At 37.8% G+C, this 17,593-nt stretch overlaps 1 protein-coding gene across 8 annotated transcripts in view; it reads right to left on the minus strand.

The window, feature by feature from the left end:
* The window catches only part of Liprin-beta (liprin-beta 1), a 124,834-nt gene that overhangs the window by 9,432 nt on the left and 97,809 nt on the right, over positions 1–17,593 (minus strand). For 6 of the 8 annotated variants that reach the window (XM_083134115.1, XM_083134112.1, XM_083134116.1 and 3 more), the window contains 3 exons: positions 14,069–14,237; positions 11,886–12,094; positions 8,047–8,169 (listed from right to left, as the gene is read on the minus strand). In XM_083134115.1, the coding sequence (XP_082990241.1) occupies positions 8,047–8,169; positions 11,886–12,094; positions 14,069–14,237 (501 nt within the window). Of the gene's footprint in view, positions 1–7,985; positions 8,170–11,885; positions 12,095–14,068; positions 14,238–17,593 lie in introns of all 8 variants that reach the window. The other 2 variants (XR_014442881.1, XM_083134114.1) reach the window with 2 other exon arrangements.

A 17,593-nucleotide genomic window follows, 5' to 3' on the forward strand; every position in this document is an offset into this window, starting at 1 on the left:
CAAAATATTACGGTACACCACCAGAAGCCAGCCTCATATCACACAATAGATTTGGCGGGAAAAAAGTGTCCTGAAATTCACATGAAATAAATGAGTATCAAAATGCACAAATGTTTCACAACTTGCATTAACTTTCTTGTTTTGGAATATACTCTTTTACAGGTGTGAGTGCATGGGTCGAGGTACAACAACCTTAAATATTTGAAACGAAAACTCAATTACGCATTATATGTAAAAGCAGATATTAGCAGAACGGCAGTACACATAATTCAGTATTCTATGAAAATGGTTCAGAGTGCAATAATGAAATTTCTCCTGAGGAACATGTTGGAATAGTACAATATTTTACTGCCACTCATTTCTTCTTGATATCTTTCCCTCATATTGAACTTTGCACCCAAAAAGAGTGCTTTTTTTTAGCTTTTTCATATTTTTAACATTCATGAGACACTTTTTAAGCAAGAAGGAAATATATTGCAGTCTTTCTTTTTAGTGTGGAGACCCCACACTTTGGGAACTGTTCTTGTGAGAACTATGAAGAATGCACTTTATTTCCTTCCACTTTAAAATATGACATAGATTTCCACATATATACCACATATATGTGTGGGAAGTTGCTTTTTCGGTTATCAAAAAGACAACCACAAATTAATATAGTTGTTACCAAACTTAACTTTTTTTCATTGTATATATTTCCTTTGCATAATACAACAACTAGAAATCATATGTCATTTCTTTTCGTTACGCTACAAGCATTTATCTTGTACCTTCGCGCTGTACGTTACCACGTCACTACACACTGAGACGGTAACTTTAATCAGTCCTGTAGCCCAAACTAATGACCGTAGACATAAATAATTTTCCAGTTTTCCATAATAACCTCAGACATACGTCTGTGCAAAATTTTATTAAAATTGGAGATGTAGTGGTGACTACCATTTCGGTGATTTGCCATGGAACGACCCTTATGCGATGAAAGGTTATATATAAATAGGGCTGTGCCGATACCACTTTGAACCGATACCGATGCTGATACTGTCACCGATATCGATACCCAAGATTTCTGTCTTAAAATATTCAAGAACTACATCAGAATAATAAATTACATGCTATATTATCTCAATATTCAGTTACTTCACACAAAACTGGTGTAGAATAAAAAACTTCTAATTTTGCATAATTTCCAGGATAATTAGGCCCTGTGAAACACCAAAATGCCGGAAAAGTATCAGCCGGTATCGGTAAACAAATTCCAACTAATACTTTCTGATACAGATACCACTGGTATCGGCCGATACTAATACATCGGCATCGGCTCAGCCCTAGTTATAAACCAATTTTTGGAGTGAAAAAATATGGTGCGACGATTATGCGGTGAAGTACGGTATGTAGCTCTATCTTAAGTACAGTACAACATAGCCCTGGCGGGAATCGAATTTGGAATGCCTTGATTACAAGGCAGCATCACAAGCTGCTATATTATCAAGAAGGCACCGTAATGAAAGTATGCACCCGATGGTTGATCAATGGACAAAACATACCAAAGCCAACAATTAAATGGTCAATCAATCTGCTCAACTTACAATAATAATAATCTGTGAAAAATCAGTCAGTTTATGTACTTAATGATGATTCAATTCAAACCAATATTACTAATATAAACTGATACAGGGTGATTAAAAATTTCCTAGGGGATTTCGAACGTCTACAGTACAAGAACTATAACATACAGCAAAAATGTGCATATCAGTACATAAAGAATCTATCCAAGTTTGCACTATGTTTCCAGTTCTGTCCGGATTTCCAAGAGAAAGATAGTTTTGCAGACAAAGTGATTTTTAGTGACGAGACCACTTTTCACCTGTCTGGAAAGCTGAACCATCACAATGCATGCATTTGCGGCACAGAAAACCCTCACGTAGTGATGAAACACATCCATGATACTCCTAAAGTGAATGTGTTGTGCAGTATGTCTGTTGTGTCACCAGGGGTGCACATATCAAATATCAAGCACCTGTAAGGCACCTACGAAACTTTGGAGAGATTTTTTATGTACTGATATGCACCTCTTTGCTGTATGTCTGATTTGATTTGATTTATTTTACTTTGCTTCTTGTGCCACTTTTGGCTAATTTGCAAAGATGGGGATGAGTGATGATATGATGAAATTGATGAATAGACATTACAAACGTCCATGCCCAACCCAGGATTCGAACCCGGGACCCCTGGCATCGCAGCACGATGTGCTAACCACTCCGTCACAAGGAATTAAGAATCACCCTATATATATTAGGATCGACTTAAGCCTAAATACAACTAACAAACAAATATGCAACAGAAGTCTACACAAAGGAAAGCTCTTGATTATACTTTCAAAGATATTTCAGATTTGAATAATAGTTCATGTAGTTATCAACACCTAACTATTAATGGTGAAAAAAACATGCAACACATGGGTAAGCAAATTAAATATTACAAAGTAGCACCCCAAGTATATAAGCTGATTATAAAATTAAAAATGAGAACCGACTAACATACACAGTGTGTCTCATAATTTTCCAGACTAGGATGAGGAAACAAGAACCGCACACATAATGACACTTTTGGGTGTATATTATTCAAAATACATTCCTTGTGCTTCAATACACTGAAAGCAACGCTCATACAGCTTGTTAAAACACTTCTGGAAGTCTTTGACGGGAATAGTGTTGAAATACTCAGTCGAAGCTCTCTGAATGTAAGCAACAGCTTCAAACTGGATCCCTTTCAGCAGCAATTTCAGTTTCGGGAAAATAATGTAGTCAGGAGGAGACAGATAAGGGGAATGACCAAGCAAAACAATCCCCTTGGAGGTCAAAAACTGATGGGACAAGCACAGACCGGTGACTTTGTGCATCAATCAAAAGAGACAATGTGCCCTGCTGTTGGTATTGGGGGCGTACCCATCAAATTAATGCCCACAGATGCTTCAAAACCACAAGGAAGAACTCGCCTGTGATTGTCTGTCCATTGGGAACAAATTCTCTATGAATGATACCCATGGACTCAAAGAACATGATGGGTATTATCTTGATACCTACGGGACTTCTGCAGGCGAACTTTCTTGGCTTTTGAGTACCCTTGGCTCTTCCACACTGAACTATGGCACTTTGTTAATAGCTCATACAGGAAACACCATGTTTCGTCACCGGTCACGATAATTTTCAGGAAATTCGAATCCCTGTCTGCAGCCCTAATCAGGTCTCGGCAATGTTGAACCCTTTGGATTTTGTGGCCATGGTGACCTAGGGTGGTGTCACTTGTGTTACTGTAACTTTTAAGAGGGTGCTTCTCCAATGTTCAAATTTACCAGCAAGAGAGAAAACACCAGGGTAATTGAAGAAGGGGTGTTTCTCCAAATCATGCAATATGTAAATGCACTACATCAGTCCGGAAAATTATGGAACACACTGTGTATTACCTATGTGCAAATTGCAGAGAAAGATGGTACACATTAGCCCAAACTGAACAGTAACAGGGTGAAAAAACATCTATGTGGAGGGAGAGTACTATTCCTAGTCACATGAGGGAACCAGGTAAGAAAAGGGAATTTATACAGGCTTGGATACGCAGTCATATGGTCAATGCATTTCCCCATTCCAAAACATTACATAAGGCTCATTTGCTTAGTACAGTCCTGTATTTACATAAGGGGCATTCAAATATTTATGTGAATATAGTTCCCAGAAGGCAGGAAGAAATGAACGGAAAGAGAGTTGTCGTGTAATGTTCCAATATGTATCAGTTGGATCCTCTATGGCACCAGTCAAAAGTGAATCTAGAATTCCTTTTCTGGAAGGGGCATAGAATATGTTGTGAACATATGATAAAATGTAACGGTAGAAATATAATGTGCAAATTTTCCTAGAAACAAAAAAAATGTGTGTAAAATATTCACATGTAGACAATTACAAGGGCTTCTTTTAAACCCAATTTGTGGTTACATAAACTACTCAGGAATAGACCTTCAAAGTGAAATCATCCGATTTTACAATAAAATACTTTCACCTGGAAACAAACTAAGGACATTTTGATTATAAGGTGATATCATTAGTAGAGTTTTGTGAAATAGAAGTGTCCCAAGTTATTTGCATTAAAAGTGCTTACAAAAAGCGATAAGCTTTAGAATTCAGTTCCTCAGGCGAAACCTCTACAAACATGGAAAATATTTGAATACACTTAACCCAGTTTTAGAATATGAACTTCACATGTAAAGGTACTAATGTGAAGAGAAACTTATCAATAATTGACTGTTGGGCAAGGGGAGGGAAGCAAGTAATATCTTGGTTAGTTTCTATGTGATCAGGAGTAGAAAAATAGAGAGTGCCTGCTTACAATGGAACCTGAAAATTTTCACCTGGTGCCTGAATTTTCAAATTCAGTGCAAGAAAAAGGTATTTCTCTAATATTTGGAGTTCGCTGATTTAAATTTTCATTAACTGTTTCTTAAAATAAGGAGGGCAGTATGTGTTTTATTCATGTTTGTGTATTTTCTGTATCATGTATTATTCTGTATAAATCAGAATAATAGACATGGCATTATATATTTTTTCACTGACGTTAGCCAAATTTTAAAATCTGTGGCGATATGGTAGTCTGCCATATATTATAATGCATTGTATACTTATTGAAGCTGTTGAACCTTCTTTAGGTATGCCATTCTGGTGCAAGAATTAATTACGTTTACTCTAATCTTGTGTTAATTAATAAATTAAATGCTTTAAGATCATATTTCAAAATGTGTAGGTTTATCTTAGTTGGATTCACGGCTTTCTTAGCTCATATTTGAAAAAAAAAGTAAAAAAAAACTGGCTCCTGAGAAAAAAGTGCTGGCAGCTGAATTAGTTTAATTTATTCTACCCCTGCTTGAAATGTATTGACTAATGATTACCAAAGAAAAATTTTCCTAAAAATGTATATACTTTAAAAATACATACTTGTACAATTTAAAGAGATATTACTCCAGATAACTACAAAATGGCCTAAAGTGGATTTCCACATGATAAGACTTCCAAATACAGTAAAACCTCGTTAATCCAGACCTCTAATCTTGTGTTAATTAATAAATTAAATGCTTTAAGATCATATTTCAAAATGTGTAGGTTTATCTTAGTTGGATTCACAGCTTTCTTAGCTCATATTTGAAAAAAAAAAATTAAAAAAAAAAACGGCTCCTGAGAAAAAAGGGCTGGCACCTGAATTAGTTTCATTTTTCTACCCCTGCTTGAAATGTATTGACTAATGATTACCAAAGAAAAATTTTCCTACAAATTTATATACTTTAAAAATACATAATTTTGTACAATTTGAAGAGATATTACTCCAGATAACTACAAAATGGCCTAAAGTGGATTTCCACATGATAAGACTTCCAAATACAGTAAAACCTCGTTAATCCAGACCCCGATAAGCTGGACTTCGCTTAATCAAAAAAAAAAAACAAAAAAACGAATGCAAGGTTTTAAATGTGGCTAGAAGTCAACAAGAGAACTTCCCAAAGAAAAGGCAGTCAACCACTGATGAAATTCAGTTTCCTGCAGACTTTGTACTGTACTGTATAGTGTATTTAGGTCTATGCCCTTTAAATACAGTATGACCAATTAAGGATTGGGAATACATCCCCAAATACAAGCAAAACACCACACTACTCCACCCAAGTACAAGGCTCATTGCTACCATGGCTAAAATGGCATTTTGCCATTTTGTTTACTAGTAATACTAGCGGAAATTAAGGTTAATAACCAAAAACCATAAGAAACGGCCTAAAACCTAGTAAAAGCTGCAATCCATGACAAAATAATTTATAATCAACAGGCCAAAGCCATCTTTCATGCATGAGCAGCATGTGCTACAGTTTACTTATCACAAGGAATTTTTATTTATTTACGTATTTTCAAGATAACATTTGTGTAGGGGCAGAATAACATCCTTGTCTTGAAAATACCATCCATTTAACTTAGTTACCATAAATATGCATAAAAAAACAAAAAAATCGATGTTTTTGGTAAAAGCATTTGAGAGTTTAAAAAGCTCCCATCCTAGTTTGACACCTGGTGGCCAGACTTGGAACTACTTGATCCAAGCTACCCATGACCTCAATCAGCCAATGCGAAGCATCCCAGGTCATGACGTCGTGAGGAAAGGTAGCAAATTCCTTTATTATGTGTGAGGTAAGCTCTCACACTCTTCTTCTGTGTTAGTTTTTGACCTAGTAAGGTCACGACAAACGAGTGTGCCATTTTTCAGTAATGCGAGTGGGCACAAGGCCCCCGATCTCACAATTAACTATTGTAATGGTGAATTATAGTCCCTCGAATGCCTAGCATGGAGGAAAAGGATAGAAATTAGTCAGAAAAACTTTCTATGCCAATAATCGGGACTCTGGCATGTCGGAAAGGCTAAAAACGGAAAATGCGCAGTTTGCGATTTCAGTTTTTCTCCCGTATGGTCACGTGGCTATGCTAGCAGGACTATCGAGTGCATAGCTGAGGGAATCCACTTCAATCCAACCTCATAGCAGCCATCCACCACCCACGATCTCCTCAACAGTCAGGATAGGGTGCAGAATGTCCAGGAGCATGTGCTCTTGTACGGCTAAAATCTGCTTTTCCCCCCAAAATGAGCCATCTCCGAACATAGTGTGTGTGTGTGTGCAACAAAGGCCCCAAACAAGGTATAAGGTGTCGATATCTATATATTGCTGATTGCAGTTACTGTAAGTACCAATATGTTGTTTATATAGAAGTGCTGTGAGTGTAAAAGTGCATATATGTCTGTTCGGGCCTATGTTATTTCAAAATGTCTCTGTTAGATTGGCAAATAAATATGTCGGTCCAATGAAAGGGATCTAGTTTTATTCCTGGAGACGTAATTCTGCTAAATAAATATGTCGGTCCAATGAAAGGGATCTAGTTTTATTCCTGGAGACGTAATTCTGCTAAGTTCTCCTCCACTACCGGATATTTAGGCTGAAAGTTCTTTTAGATACCAGCGAGTCTTCTGGGGAATAAAAATAATAAAATAATCTAGGAACACCACACATCGCACATAGGAGACACATGGCTGCATAGAGTAGCCTGCGAGTTGCATTTTTAGGTGTCTTTGCATTTTTTTGTGGTTACTGAAGACCAGTAGGTAACCGAACCAATAAGTCAAGCTCAAACCTAAAAGTACATCTCTTGAAACCCATCACAACACCATAATAAACGTGTTTTGTTGCTATACATGGAGTTTTAATGCACTTTCTACTGTTCTTTTAGGTTATTTCAGTTAATCCGGACTTTCGTTAAACCGGTCAACTTATCCCCCCATTAGTCCGAATTAACGAGGTTTTACTGTATGACTCCTTTTCCAAGAGTATTTAATATACAATTTCTACTGTAAGTACCAAAAATACTCAGTGTATCAAACTGAAGTATAGTTTGCCCAGACCAAACTTAAAATTTCTTTCTTGTCCTGCTTTTTGTTGTTCAAAAACCTACTTTTTCAGAAGTAATTTCCCCGACTTTTCCACTTTTTAAGTCTTTCACATTGGTAGACACCCTGACAGGGACTGTATAGAAAAGGAGTATGTTAGCTGCTAATAAAGGCATTCTTGACCAATTCATTTTCATATTTGAATACCCCTCGTATATATCAACATATCACAAAATCCTCTGCATACTTATGCTTAATTATTACATTATAACTATGAACCTGAGAAGATTATATACACAAGTACAATGCACACACAGACAAGTAAATTACTATTAAATTCAGTAGCTAAGGATAACAAACATAATTTACAGGAGAAGGAAATACAAAAAACTTACACATAATTTGTAGCAGTGGAGTGAAACTAAATGTTGAGGATTGTTACAAGCAGAAATGTACATTTATTATCAAGCCCAACCAAAAGGAAAATGACCAAAAAAAAGTGGAAATAAATCAGAAAGATTAATGCTTACGTGATGGCAAGTCTAGCGAAGCCAGAGAGAGAAGAATTTAGTAGCGAGTTAGTAAACTTACATTACCACCTCTATCACCTGTCTTTGCTGGGGTGTTGGGATCCATTGGGCAAACAAGGTCATCAAAATCAAAGTCTGACTTTGACTTCTTTCTCTTCAAAGTGAACTGGCTCTTTTTTGTGACCTACAAGAAAAAAATAACATGCTTTTGTTGCACTGCAAGTAAGAACAATGTCACCTACTCACAATTCTAACCACTTAAACTAGGATTCCCACTTATTCTGATAAACCAAATTCCCCAACATTCCCATGTATTTTTAAATTACGTTACAGGCCATTTTTATAATGATTTAACACACTAATGTATAAATGTTAGGTCTTAATCAAATTAAGTTTATTCAAGCCTGTAGCTGTTGAACATTCCAGAGTTAAGTGTAAAATGTGAGAAACATTTATAATATTCCAATACTAAGGGCAGGAAATTTAAATTTATGATGTCAGCAAACTTAAAATCCAGACTGAAAAACTGGGGTTCAAAAATAAAGGGTGTTTAAAAAAAATGGTCATCTTCAGATGTAACAAAAGCGATGGTTGTTTTTAAGAGACTAACATTAAAAACACAATAATTTCAGCCTTACACATTGCCATTTGTGAAACAAACACCGGCATGTCTTTAATATTGTGTGTGGCAAGTGATCGAACACCTTGATGGTGGTCATACTCAACAGCCTGACTAGATCGACCATGATATTTTCCAATATCTCAATGGGAAGAAAATTCTCCTAATTTATACGAGGGTTGTTCTGAAAGTTCACGGACAGATCAATATTCGGAGTCCGAATCAGTACAAGGGTTGGTGTGAGTTTCCTTTTCATAATAGTGCCTTCACACTCTATACACCGATTCCAGTGATGCACTAGCTTCTCAAACACATGCTGCAGACCATTTTCTGAGAGTCAGTGTAAGGTAAGGATGGGCCGATATGAAAATTTGGCCGATACCGATAAAGTACCGATATAAAATTTACCGATACCGATAACCGATATTCTACCGATCCGATATAAAATTAGAAATAGTCCTTGAAGAACCTGAAAGGTTCACTGACCTCTTTAATAAATGTGTGTTTCAAGGTGACTGCAGTGCAAGAGAAATTGCATATTTAGACATTTACTTTTTTAGAAAGTAGGGCATGTATATTATCCATAAAAATTACAACAAAATGGCAGAATTTTGCACTAAATTATCAGAAAATAATTGATATATCGGATCGGTAAAATAATCGGGAATTTTACCAATAAACCGATACGCCTATATCGGCCGATACCGATAGAGTACCGATTAATCGGTCCCATCCCTAGTGTAAGGTAGTGGATGTGACAGCTTTCACTTCCTGGTCTGCGCTAAACTTCCTCTGCGTAACTTTTTTCGTAAGTGTTGGAAACTCCCAGAAATTGCAGAGTGCAAGGTCTCTGGGCTGTATGGAGGATGGTCTAGAGACTTCCAATCAATTTTCTCCAAAGCTGTCATAGTTTGCCGTGCCACATGTGGCTTAGCGTTAACCTGCAGGAGAAACCATTCTTCATGAAGCAGTTCAGTGAACCTCTCTTGCACAAACACGAGACATTTTTAGGTGTTTCGTGACATCTTGCTACACCAGCATTCAGTTTAGCTGCCAATTCACGAATCGATAAACCTCTCTCTTCTTTCAACAAATGTCTGCTTTCACAATGTTCACATCGTTCATTGATGTTAATGGATTCCCACTCCTCGCCTTATCCTGCACATGTGTTTCCTTAAAATGCTTCCACCACTTGAATACAGCCAATCTGCCCATTGCTTCGCCCCCGTAAGCTTCTTTGATCATCTCAAACGTTTCCTGGCCGCTTTTGCGTAACTTCACACAAAATTCAATAGCAATCCTTTGTCTGGTAATTATCGGTATATCATTCTCATCTGCCATTGTAAAACACTCTGCAGTTCACTCGTACATTAACAAAGTACACCACAGGCTATTAACAAAGCATACCACAGGCTATCTTCACGTGCAGCAATCACAGACTCGGCATACACAGAATCGGCGCAGTGTTGCCAATCCACAAACTTTCAGAATTTCCCTCGTAGTTGTTACTCTCAACATTTCAGGAGAACTAACATCAATAGGAAGTGTGTTGATTTGCACATGGATGTTGCTGTTTTTGCATTCTCCCTGATGGTGAAGTGGTAATGGCATTGCCTTGTAATCAAGGGTTCCTGGGTTCGATATCCAGTGGAGGTACATAGTGGTCTGGATACCACTTTAAACTGTAGTCCAGTTCTGATAGCTTATCTGTGCATCAAGTGGACTAAAAAACACAAACTTAATCAATGGTCAGTGGTCAACTTCCTAAGAACTTGCTTTCCAGATGTCTACATTGGAAGTAATCACAAACAACTAAATCAGGTAACAACAGTGATCTCAAAACAACTATTATTATAAATGCTGTAACAGCACCTGCATGTTGCAATCCATTACACTACTCCAACTTCTGTTGTTAAACAAAATATTGCCAACACAATGAGAGAAAATCTCCCACAACAAACAAAAAAGGTAGTTTTATTAAAACATCTTGTACAGAGGTTGATTCATTTATATTGAGCCGAATTCGAATGTGCCACGTACCTAGGAAATGCCATGTTTCCACCACCGGTTGTGTTCGATCTGCAGGCCACCACTACTGACTATTGCGTGGCATCGGAGTTTCCATTGCACGAGACTGTGTTGCAGCTGGACCATGGGTTTTGCATCCCACTCCTCGCTACAGACTTTCCACAGGCCGGAGACAGACTAAACGCTGCTTGAGGAGTCCGAAAGCACAATAGTCCGTTGGGCTGGCATCTGGACTCTTGACAAGGATGTCAGAGAAGGGAATTGCAGAAATTCCAGTTTCCTGTTCCATATGGCGATAGGATTCCAGCGATGTTTCCGCCATGTGGCTGGATGCCTTGTCTTGGTGCAGTTCAACCTGGTTCGCATCTTGTCCGTACAATGCTAGGATTTCATGCTGGTACATTTCAGTCAGGACATGAGTCTGATAGTACGCAGCATTGATTTTGACGTTTCACTCCACCTTTCGGAGACGCAGTCTGCCCCTGTACAAGAAACCGGCTACAAATCATGAACCCTTTTGGGAAGCTCTCTGCGCACTGGCAGAAGAACGTGCTTCGGCCCTTCGCGTCAACATGTCTGTATCTAATGGCACGAACTTTCCCACAGTCTGTGAGGTAAATCCACGCCTCATCAAGGGTCACAACAAACTTCCACCGATCACCCGATAGATGACGTTCATACAGCCTCCGGCAGTTCTTTTTTCGCTCAGCCACATGACACGGTTTCAGAGCGTGCACACTGCTCTTGCGAACGACCTTGAGGCGTAAATCCCTGTGAATGGCGCGGTTGATTGTTGCCTGCAATGTGTGGCATTTGCTGGCCATTGCATGCTGTGTGAGGAGATTTTCGGGGGTCCTCTTCACGGGAGGCCAGTTTCTAGCTGCTCGCGTCGGTGTGGTGGGCCCAGGACTCTGTGCCGCATATTTCCGTACAATACGAATCACAGTGGCACGACCTACGTGAAAATTACGCACGTTACACATTTCTACGATGTGCGATGCGTCGGAAAGGGCAACAATGTACCCCTCCCAGAATCTGTTCAGTTTCGGCGGCATCAGACTACGCTTGACCACACTGCTCCAATGTGTGACTAACGACACACTGTTGCTTGCCTCGTGGCAATCTCATGGCGATGCATTGCGCATGTGCAGTACAGTCGCACATTGAATTTGGCTTAATATACATGAATCAACCTCTGTATTCCTAACAAAGGAATCATCTTCCCACATACACTGATGGCACACTTCGCATACCTTAACTTTTGCTGCTGCTGTTAACGGAACGTATCCTAATGTAGCCTCAGCTTCTCTCTTCTCTTGTATAACTATGCGGCCGACCAGTTCCTTAAAATGTGTGTTCAAATGCCTACGGAGCAACGTCTTGCTGGGAGGAATAGATAGCAAAGCTGCCAGTAGTTCTGCCGTAAAGCGTGGTTCATACACCATCAGGGCCCCGTGAACACCTGGAATGGAAATCAAACTAAGTGTAGGAAAGTTAAGCTTCAATATACCAGTGGTGCTAAATATACACATATGGAGGGGGATTATAATATAAATCGATTTATTATTTGTCTTATTATTTTTGGGGGTCTATAATAATTTTAATTATTTCTCCTAATATTATTAGAATCATCCTATGGTGGGATGGATTAGGATTAGATTTATACTGATGAAAAGATTCTCTCGTGCTATCGACCAGGTGAGTTGTGGAAAGGATTCCAAGCTTTTGAGAGCTAAAATTACTCTCATCGTCAGTGTAGAACCTTTCCACAACTCACCTTGTCGATAGCCTGAGAGAATCTTTTCGCCATTCATCGCCAGGAAAGCTTCAAGACTTAGTAGTTTCATATTGTTTCGTAATTTATTATCAAATTGTTTCCTATCAATAGACTTCAACAGATACCCAATGCTTACAGACCTCTGTTCTTCAGTGTTATTTTCCACAAAACTGGCCTTTCTTATTTGAGTACACTTTTCTACCAAATGTACATATTATACTTTCATTGTGCTTCTAACTAGTATTTTAAATTGTGAGTCACATGCGTTTATGCTCTATGCTTTTTCATGAGAGTTTCATAACCTGGAAATAAGTGACGGAAGTTATTTTCCATTATTTCTCAAGCAATAAATATAAATGTTACAGCTCCTGTGTGACAGTAGTTCAGTACTTGATTTCTGCAAAAACAGCTCAACTTTGCTCAGTAACATAAAATGTTTCTCGCATGACCAATAATGATAATACAGCTCCAGTCTGATACAAGGTGCATACTTGATCTTCCATTAGAATGCCACCACTTTGCTCAGTGACACAAAACGTTCCAACAGAAAGTGAAAAATCACAGGCAACATCCGTTTACACATTGTTTCATGTAGCTGATGGAATTATCCCACTTTTTTTTTTTTTTTTTTTTTTGAAGGATAAAATTTTGGAAAACATGCACGTTATACAAGCATAAATATGGTGCACTTTATTTTTAAAGTTTAAAATGCACAAATGTATTTTTGCTGCATTTTTTTAATATTTTAAGCATAAAAGGTGTTGAAATTTGTAAAAAGGGCCACAATTCACATTATTTCACAATTTTGAATGGACAAAAAAATGTGTTTAGAACATTTCATTGCATATACAGGCACACACACATGGTCACTCTAGGACCATGATAAAATTTAAGTAAATTTTCAAGGCAAAGTTTCCAAAAAATTCAAGGGTACAAGCAGATGTTTTCTTTATTTCACATTACTGCCTCTCACCACCCACACACATATATATTAACAATATAAAGGGTCAGTGTGATTCAAATGTATCAAAAAATTCCAACTCAATTAATAAATAAACTTTATATACAATTAAATACTTCAACTAAGGTGTGGCATTTACATTTGTCATTTCACATACTCAAACTCGAAATACATCTACAAACACAAGTCACAAATGTTACAGAATATACTAATCTACGATTAATTGTAAATTGTATGAGAATTGCAAACTCAAATCTACCTAATCAACTTCAAGATATCTTATCTTGCAATAATCATTTGGCTGTTTGATAGATTGTTCTGCAAAGGACATTAACAAAGTAAATGCAGTGGGAGAATTCTGTTTCATTTCCACGCAGCTTTCTATTCCTTCCTACATACAAATAAAAAGTAAACTGTGAAAAACTTGCCTTAGGGTATTTATAAATATGTATAAATTCAATGGGATTGGGATAAAAAAAATCTGCAATTTTTCATGTACATGGAGAAATATTCACGAAGAATTCCCAGAGCCAATAATTCATGCATAATTCCTGTAAATCAAGGAATTCCTGGTGAGTAGTCACCCTGACATACAAAAACAGAGAAATATCATGGTCTCTACCACTGGTATATTTAATCTAATCTAGGAGTTCCTTAAATTTCACAAGCTAGAGCTCAAATGGTTATTATTTACATACCTGAGCCTCTTAAATTGGGTGCATACTCTGCCAGATCGACCACTCTGAGCCACTCCATCACCCTGTGATTGGTCCACAAAATTACTTCCTGATGGTTTGGAGATTTAGCCTCGTCTGGGGCAGATCGTCTACAGAGGCAATTGGGATCAAAGTGATGATTTCGGAGAACCTAAAAATGAGATGAAGACATGAAATAGTAACAAAATTTTGTGAGAATTAGAAAAGTACATTAAGATTTTGGCCATGTACACCTATCAAGTAATGGGTGCTTCTCCAAATCCACTGGTGCACACTGATGATGCATGCTTTGGCGTTCCATATTTCACCGGTGTCTAACACAGCTTTCAACAGGTTAAACCATGACGACATCATTTCATGCCAGCCTCCAGAGCTGGTGCAGCGGGTGAATCAAAATGGCATCATTTGCTTTGATGAAACTTGCTCTGATACATGATATCTGTTCTATAGGCAACAGTATGGAATGTCAGGCTGATTTTATTACACCGAGGGTGAATAAAGAAGATGCAGGCATAAACTGTCGACATTTTCAATAGCATGCTCCTTCACTTGCATGCAAAGTGAAATAAAGTGTGTTGATGCATCAACACATTTGTCCATATTCTGCTGCAATATTTTTACAATACCATTTAAATTCATAGTACACATGCAAAATAAGTCGTTAAGTGAAAATATATAATATTCATCAATATCTTCTGTGATTTAGTCACTATCAGCAACTTTTCCCTAATAAACGCAAGCATGCCTGCCCTTTCCAAATCTAGTCTTCATTTGTTTCAGTATGAGGCTTTATGGATTTCACCGAATTTGAAGTCATTTTTGGTTCACAAGTCTAAGGCATGGTGGTGAATTCTGGAAAGTTGTCCGACACTTAACAACATACAAGTTTTTTTATTACCAGTATTACTGCTGTGCAAATATAACAAGCGTAAGTGAATTCCATGTCATGCTACACAGTTACAAACTTGCAGTATTTTCCTAAAGTATTTCCATTCATCGTCTAATACATTGAGGGATTTTAGTATGGCTAATGAAAACTTATGATACAAGATATTTCTTGGCAATATTGGAAAACAATATTTCAGTGCAAGTACCATAGTGAGAACATTTGTAACAATGAGCAAATCTACTGTAGCAGAATGGTTCCAGTGCTTCAAGTGACAACACCAATCTGGTGGGCAAACTGCATTTTGGAGGGTTTTTGATCATTGAGAATGAAGCTGTTCAACAGGAACCGGTCACCAACACTCACACATTATCCACTTGGTATGAGGCTTCATGTTCGACTCCATTTGCCACCTGCAATAGTCTAAGTTCCAGAGCAGATGACTTCCGACAAGTGGCCATGTTCTCTTCAATCAGCAGCACCAGAAGGATCACACTTTGTAATTAATAACTTACTGATTAAAAAATAATAAATATATATAAAGAAATCAGTGTAGCCATCTTACGGAATAGATTTCTGGAAAATCCATTCCAGCATCTCCCCTATGGAAGCTGGATGAATGAAATTGCAGAAAGAAACAATGAAACAAACTGTTTGATACCGTAGAATTCCTGTGCCTACATTTTGCAAAAAACTTCACAATTACCAGGTAAATTTGTGAAATTGAGCATTTCACACCATGGAAAAAACATTCCTGTCTTGTAATATGTACATGTACCTACATTGTTGCGTAAACATATCAGCAAGAAACTGTGGTTGAAAAGTAAAAACCCAATCATTGAAAAAAAAAAATGACAGTCAACTCTCGATACAACAACTTTTCACAGTCCCCGGGAAAAGGGTCGCTATTTCAAAGTGGTTGTTATTGGAATTTGCACCAATTTTCAGGTTAAATGGAGCTCAAATGGACACAAAGATGCCTAGGAGATGGTAACACCATTTATCCTGGTAGTTATACAACCTGTTATGCACAGGATGCATGTTGTGAGAAGCAAAATAGAACATGAAAACGTTTTCACAAAAAACGATTTAAAATAATGTTACTTTCTTTCAATTGTGCACAGTCATTGCTCTTCCAGGATATACTTACAATTCTAGTTCATGAGAAACCTGTTTGCACTGAGACCTATGGAAAGGAAAACAATCTCTCGCTTACTACAAGCGAAACCCGAAGAATCTTGACACCAGTCACACTGGCTCCAGCAAAAGTCGGGAGATAATCGAGCAGAATGAATGTTGGGTTTTATAGGGGTCTACTGGAGCATTGTCTGTTACAAGATTAACTGGTAACATAAGATCTCTCGGGAGAAACAACACAAAAAAAAAAGGGCAGCGTAAATTCCGTTCTGGTTCGGCTGTGTAAAATACATCGTAAAAAAAGTCATGTTATGTTTTCTTTGCTTCAACCAACTTCATAGTCACCCCCTCCCCCACTCAAGGGAGCAGTCCAAACTCTTTCCTTGACTTGCATTGTAATCCAGCGTGAAAAAGGAAACACGCAACTTGCGATCTGTTTTCACCCAATGCTTATTCTAGGACACATCATTAAACAGCGTCGCAGTTGATAATCGTTCGGGTTTGGAAATAGATTTCACTTTAAACTGTATATTTAGTCCCGATTAGCCCATCAGCATAAAATGAACTCAAAACAAGCTTTATGAAACCTGCGCAATTTTAAATATCAAAATGGGAGATCGTTATTTACTTTAACGTTAATCGATGATTTAATGTTGGATTTAGGAGTATTCTGGATGTCAAACATCCGCTCCTCCAAACGTTCTCCCCTTGAACAATGGTTCTTTAAATTGGGTCTCAGTGTCCATTCCTACATTGAGCACTTTTTCTCCCACATGAATGGTTCTGAAGAAAAGCGGCGATTATATTGTGGCCATTTCCTTCCAACACGCTCCCGTGTTGAGGAAATTTATTCTTGTCAGATAGTTTTGCATATCAGAAGGCTCAGAACATGAAGTTGTTTTAACTCTTGTTTTTCTTTCTGGAGACGAATTTCGTTATCTTGAAATCAAAACAGCCTTGCGAAATTCAAAACAATGACTTTTTGCTTTCCGCTGGATGAGTCATTGCTGTTATCGGCAAGTGACAGCTTTGCAGACACTAGACAAAACACTGGCGCCACCATCTGCAGCGTAAAAAACAAGGAGACCGGCTGGAACTTCGAGCAACAGGTGGTCGAAGAGAAAATCCTCAGCATTTTAAGATAACGCAATTGTCGAAGATGGAACTTTTATCAGCAGTGTGAAGAAGAAAGAAATGACCCTTGCTTTACCTTTTACTATGCAACAGACAATAATACGGGCAATATTTCCTATGCAGTAAATAGCATTAAAAAAAAATAGGACCTGAATTCTGCAATTGCAATTATCACATTACCTCTCTGATATTGCCGTGTACACCAGTGGTGGAGAATGAGCTGAGAAGGGAGGGGGCTGCTTGTTGTTTTTTTTCTTAACTTGTCATATGGTTTTTGTTCGTTTTCAAGAATGTATCCAGAATTGGTTGCCCCATTTTAGACGTCAAAGTAAAGGAGCAGGGGTCCACTT

The sequence above is a fragment of the Lepisma saccharinum genome, chromosome 13, assembly GCF_977018435.1.
Source record: "Lepisma saccharinum chromosome 13, izLepSacc3.1, whole genome shotgun sequence".
In the NCBI taxonomy this organism is placed as follows: domain Eukaryota; kingdom Metazoa; phylum Arthropoda; class Insecta; order Zygentoma; family Lepismatidae; genus Lepisma; species Lepisma saccharinum.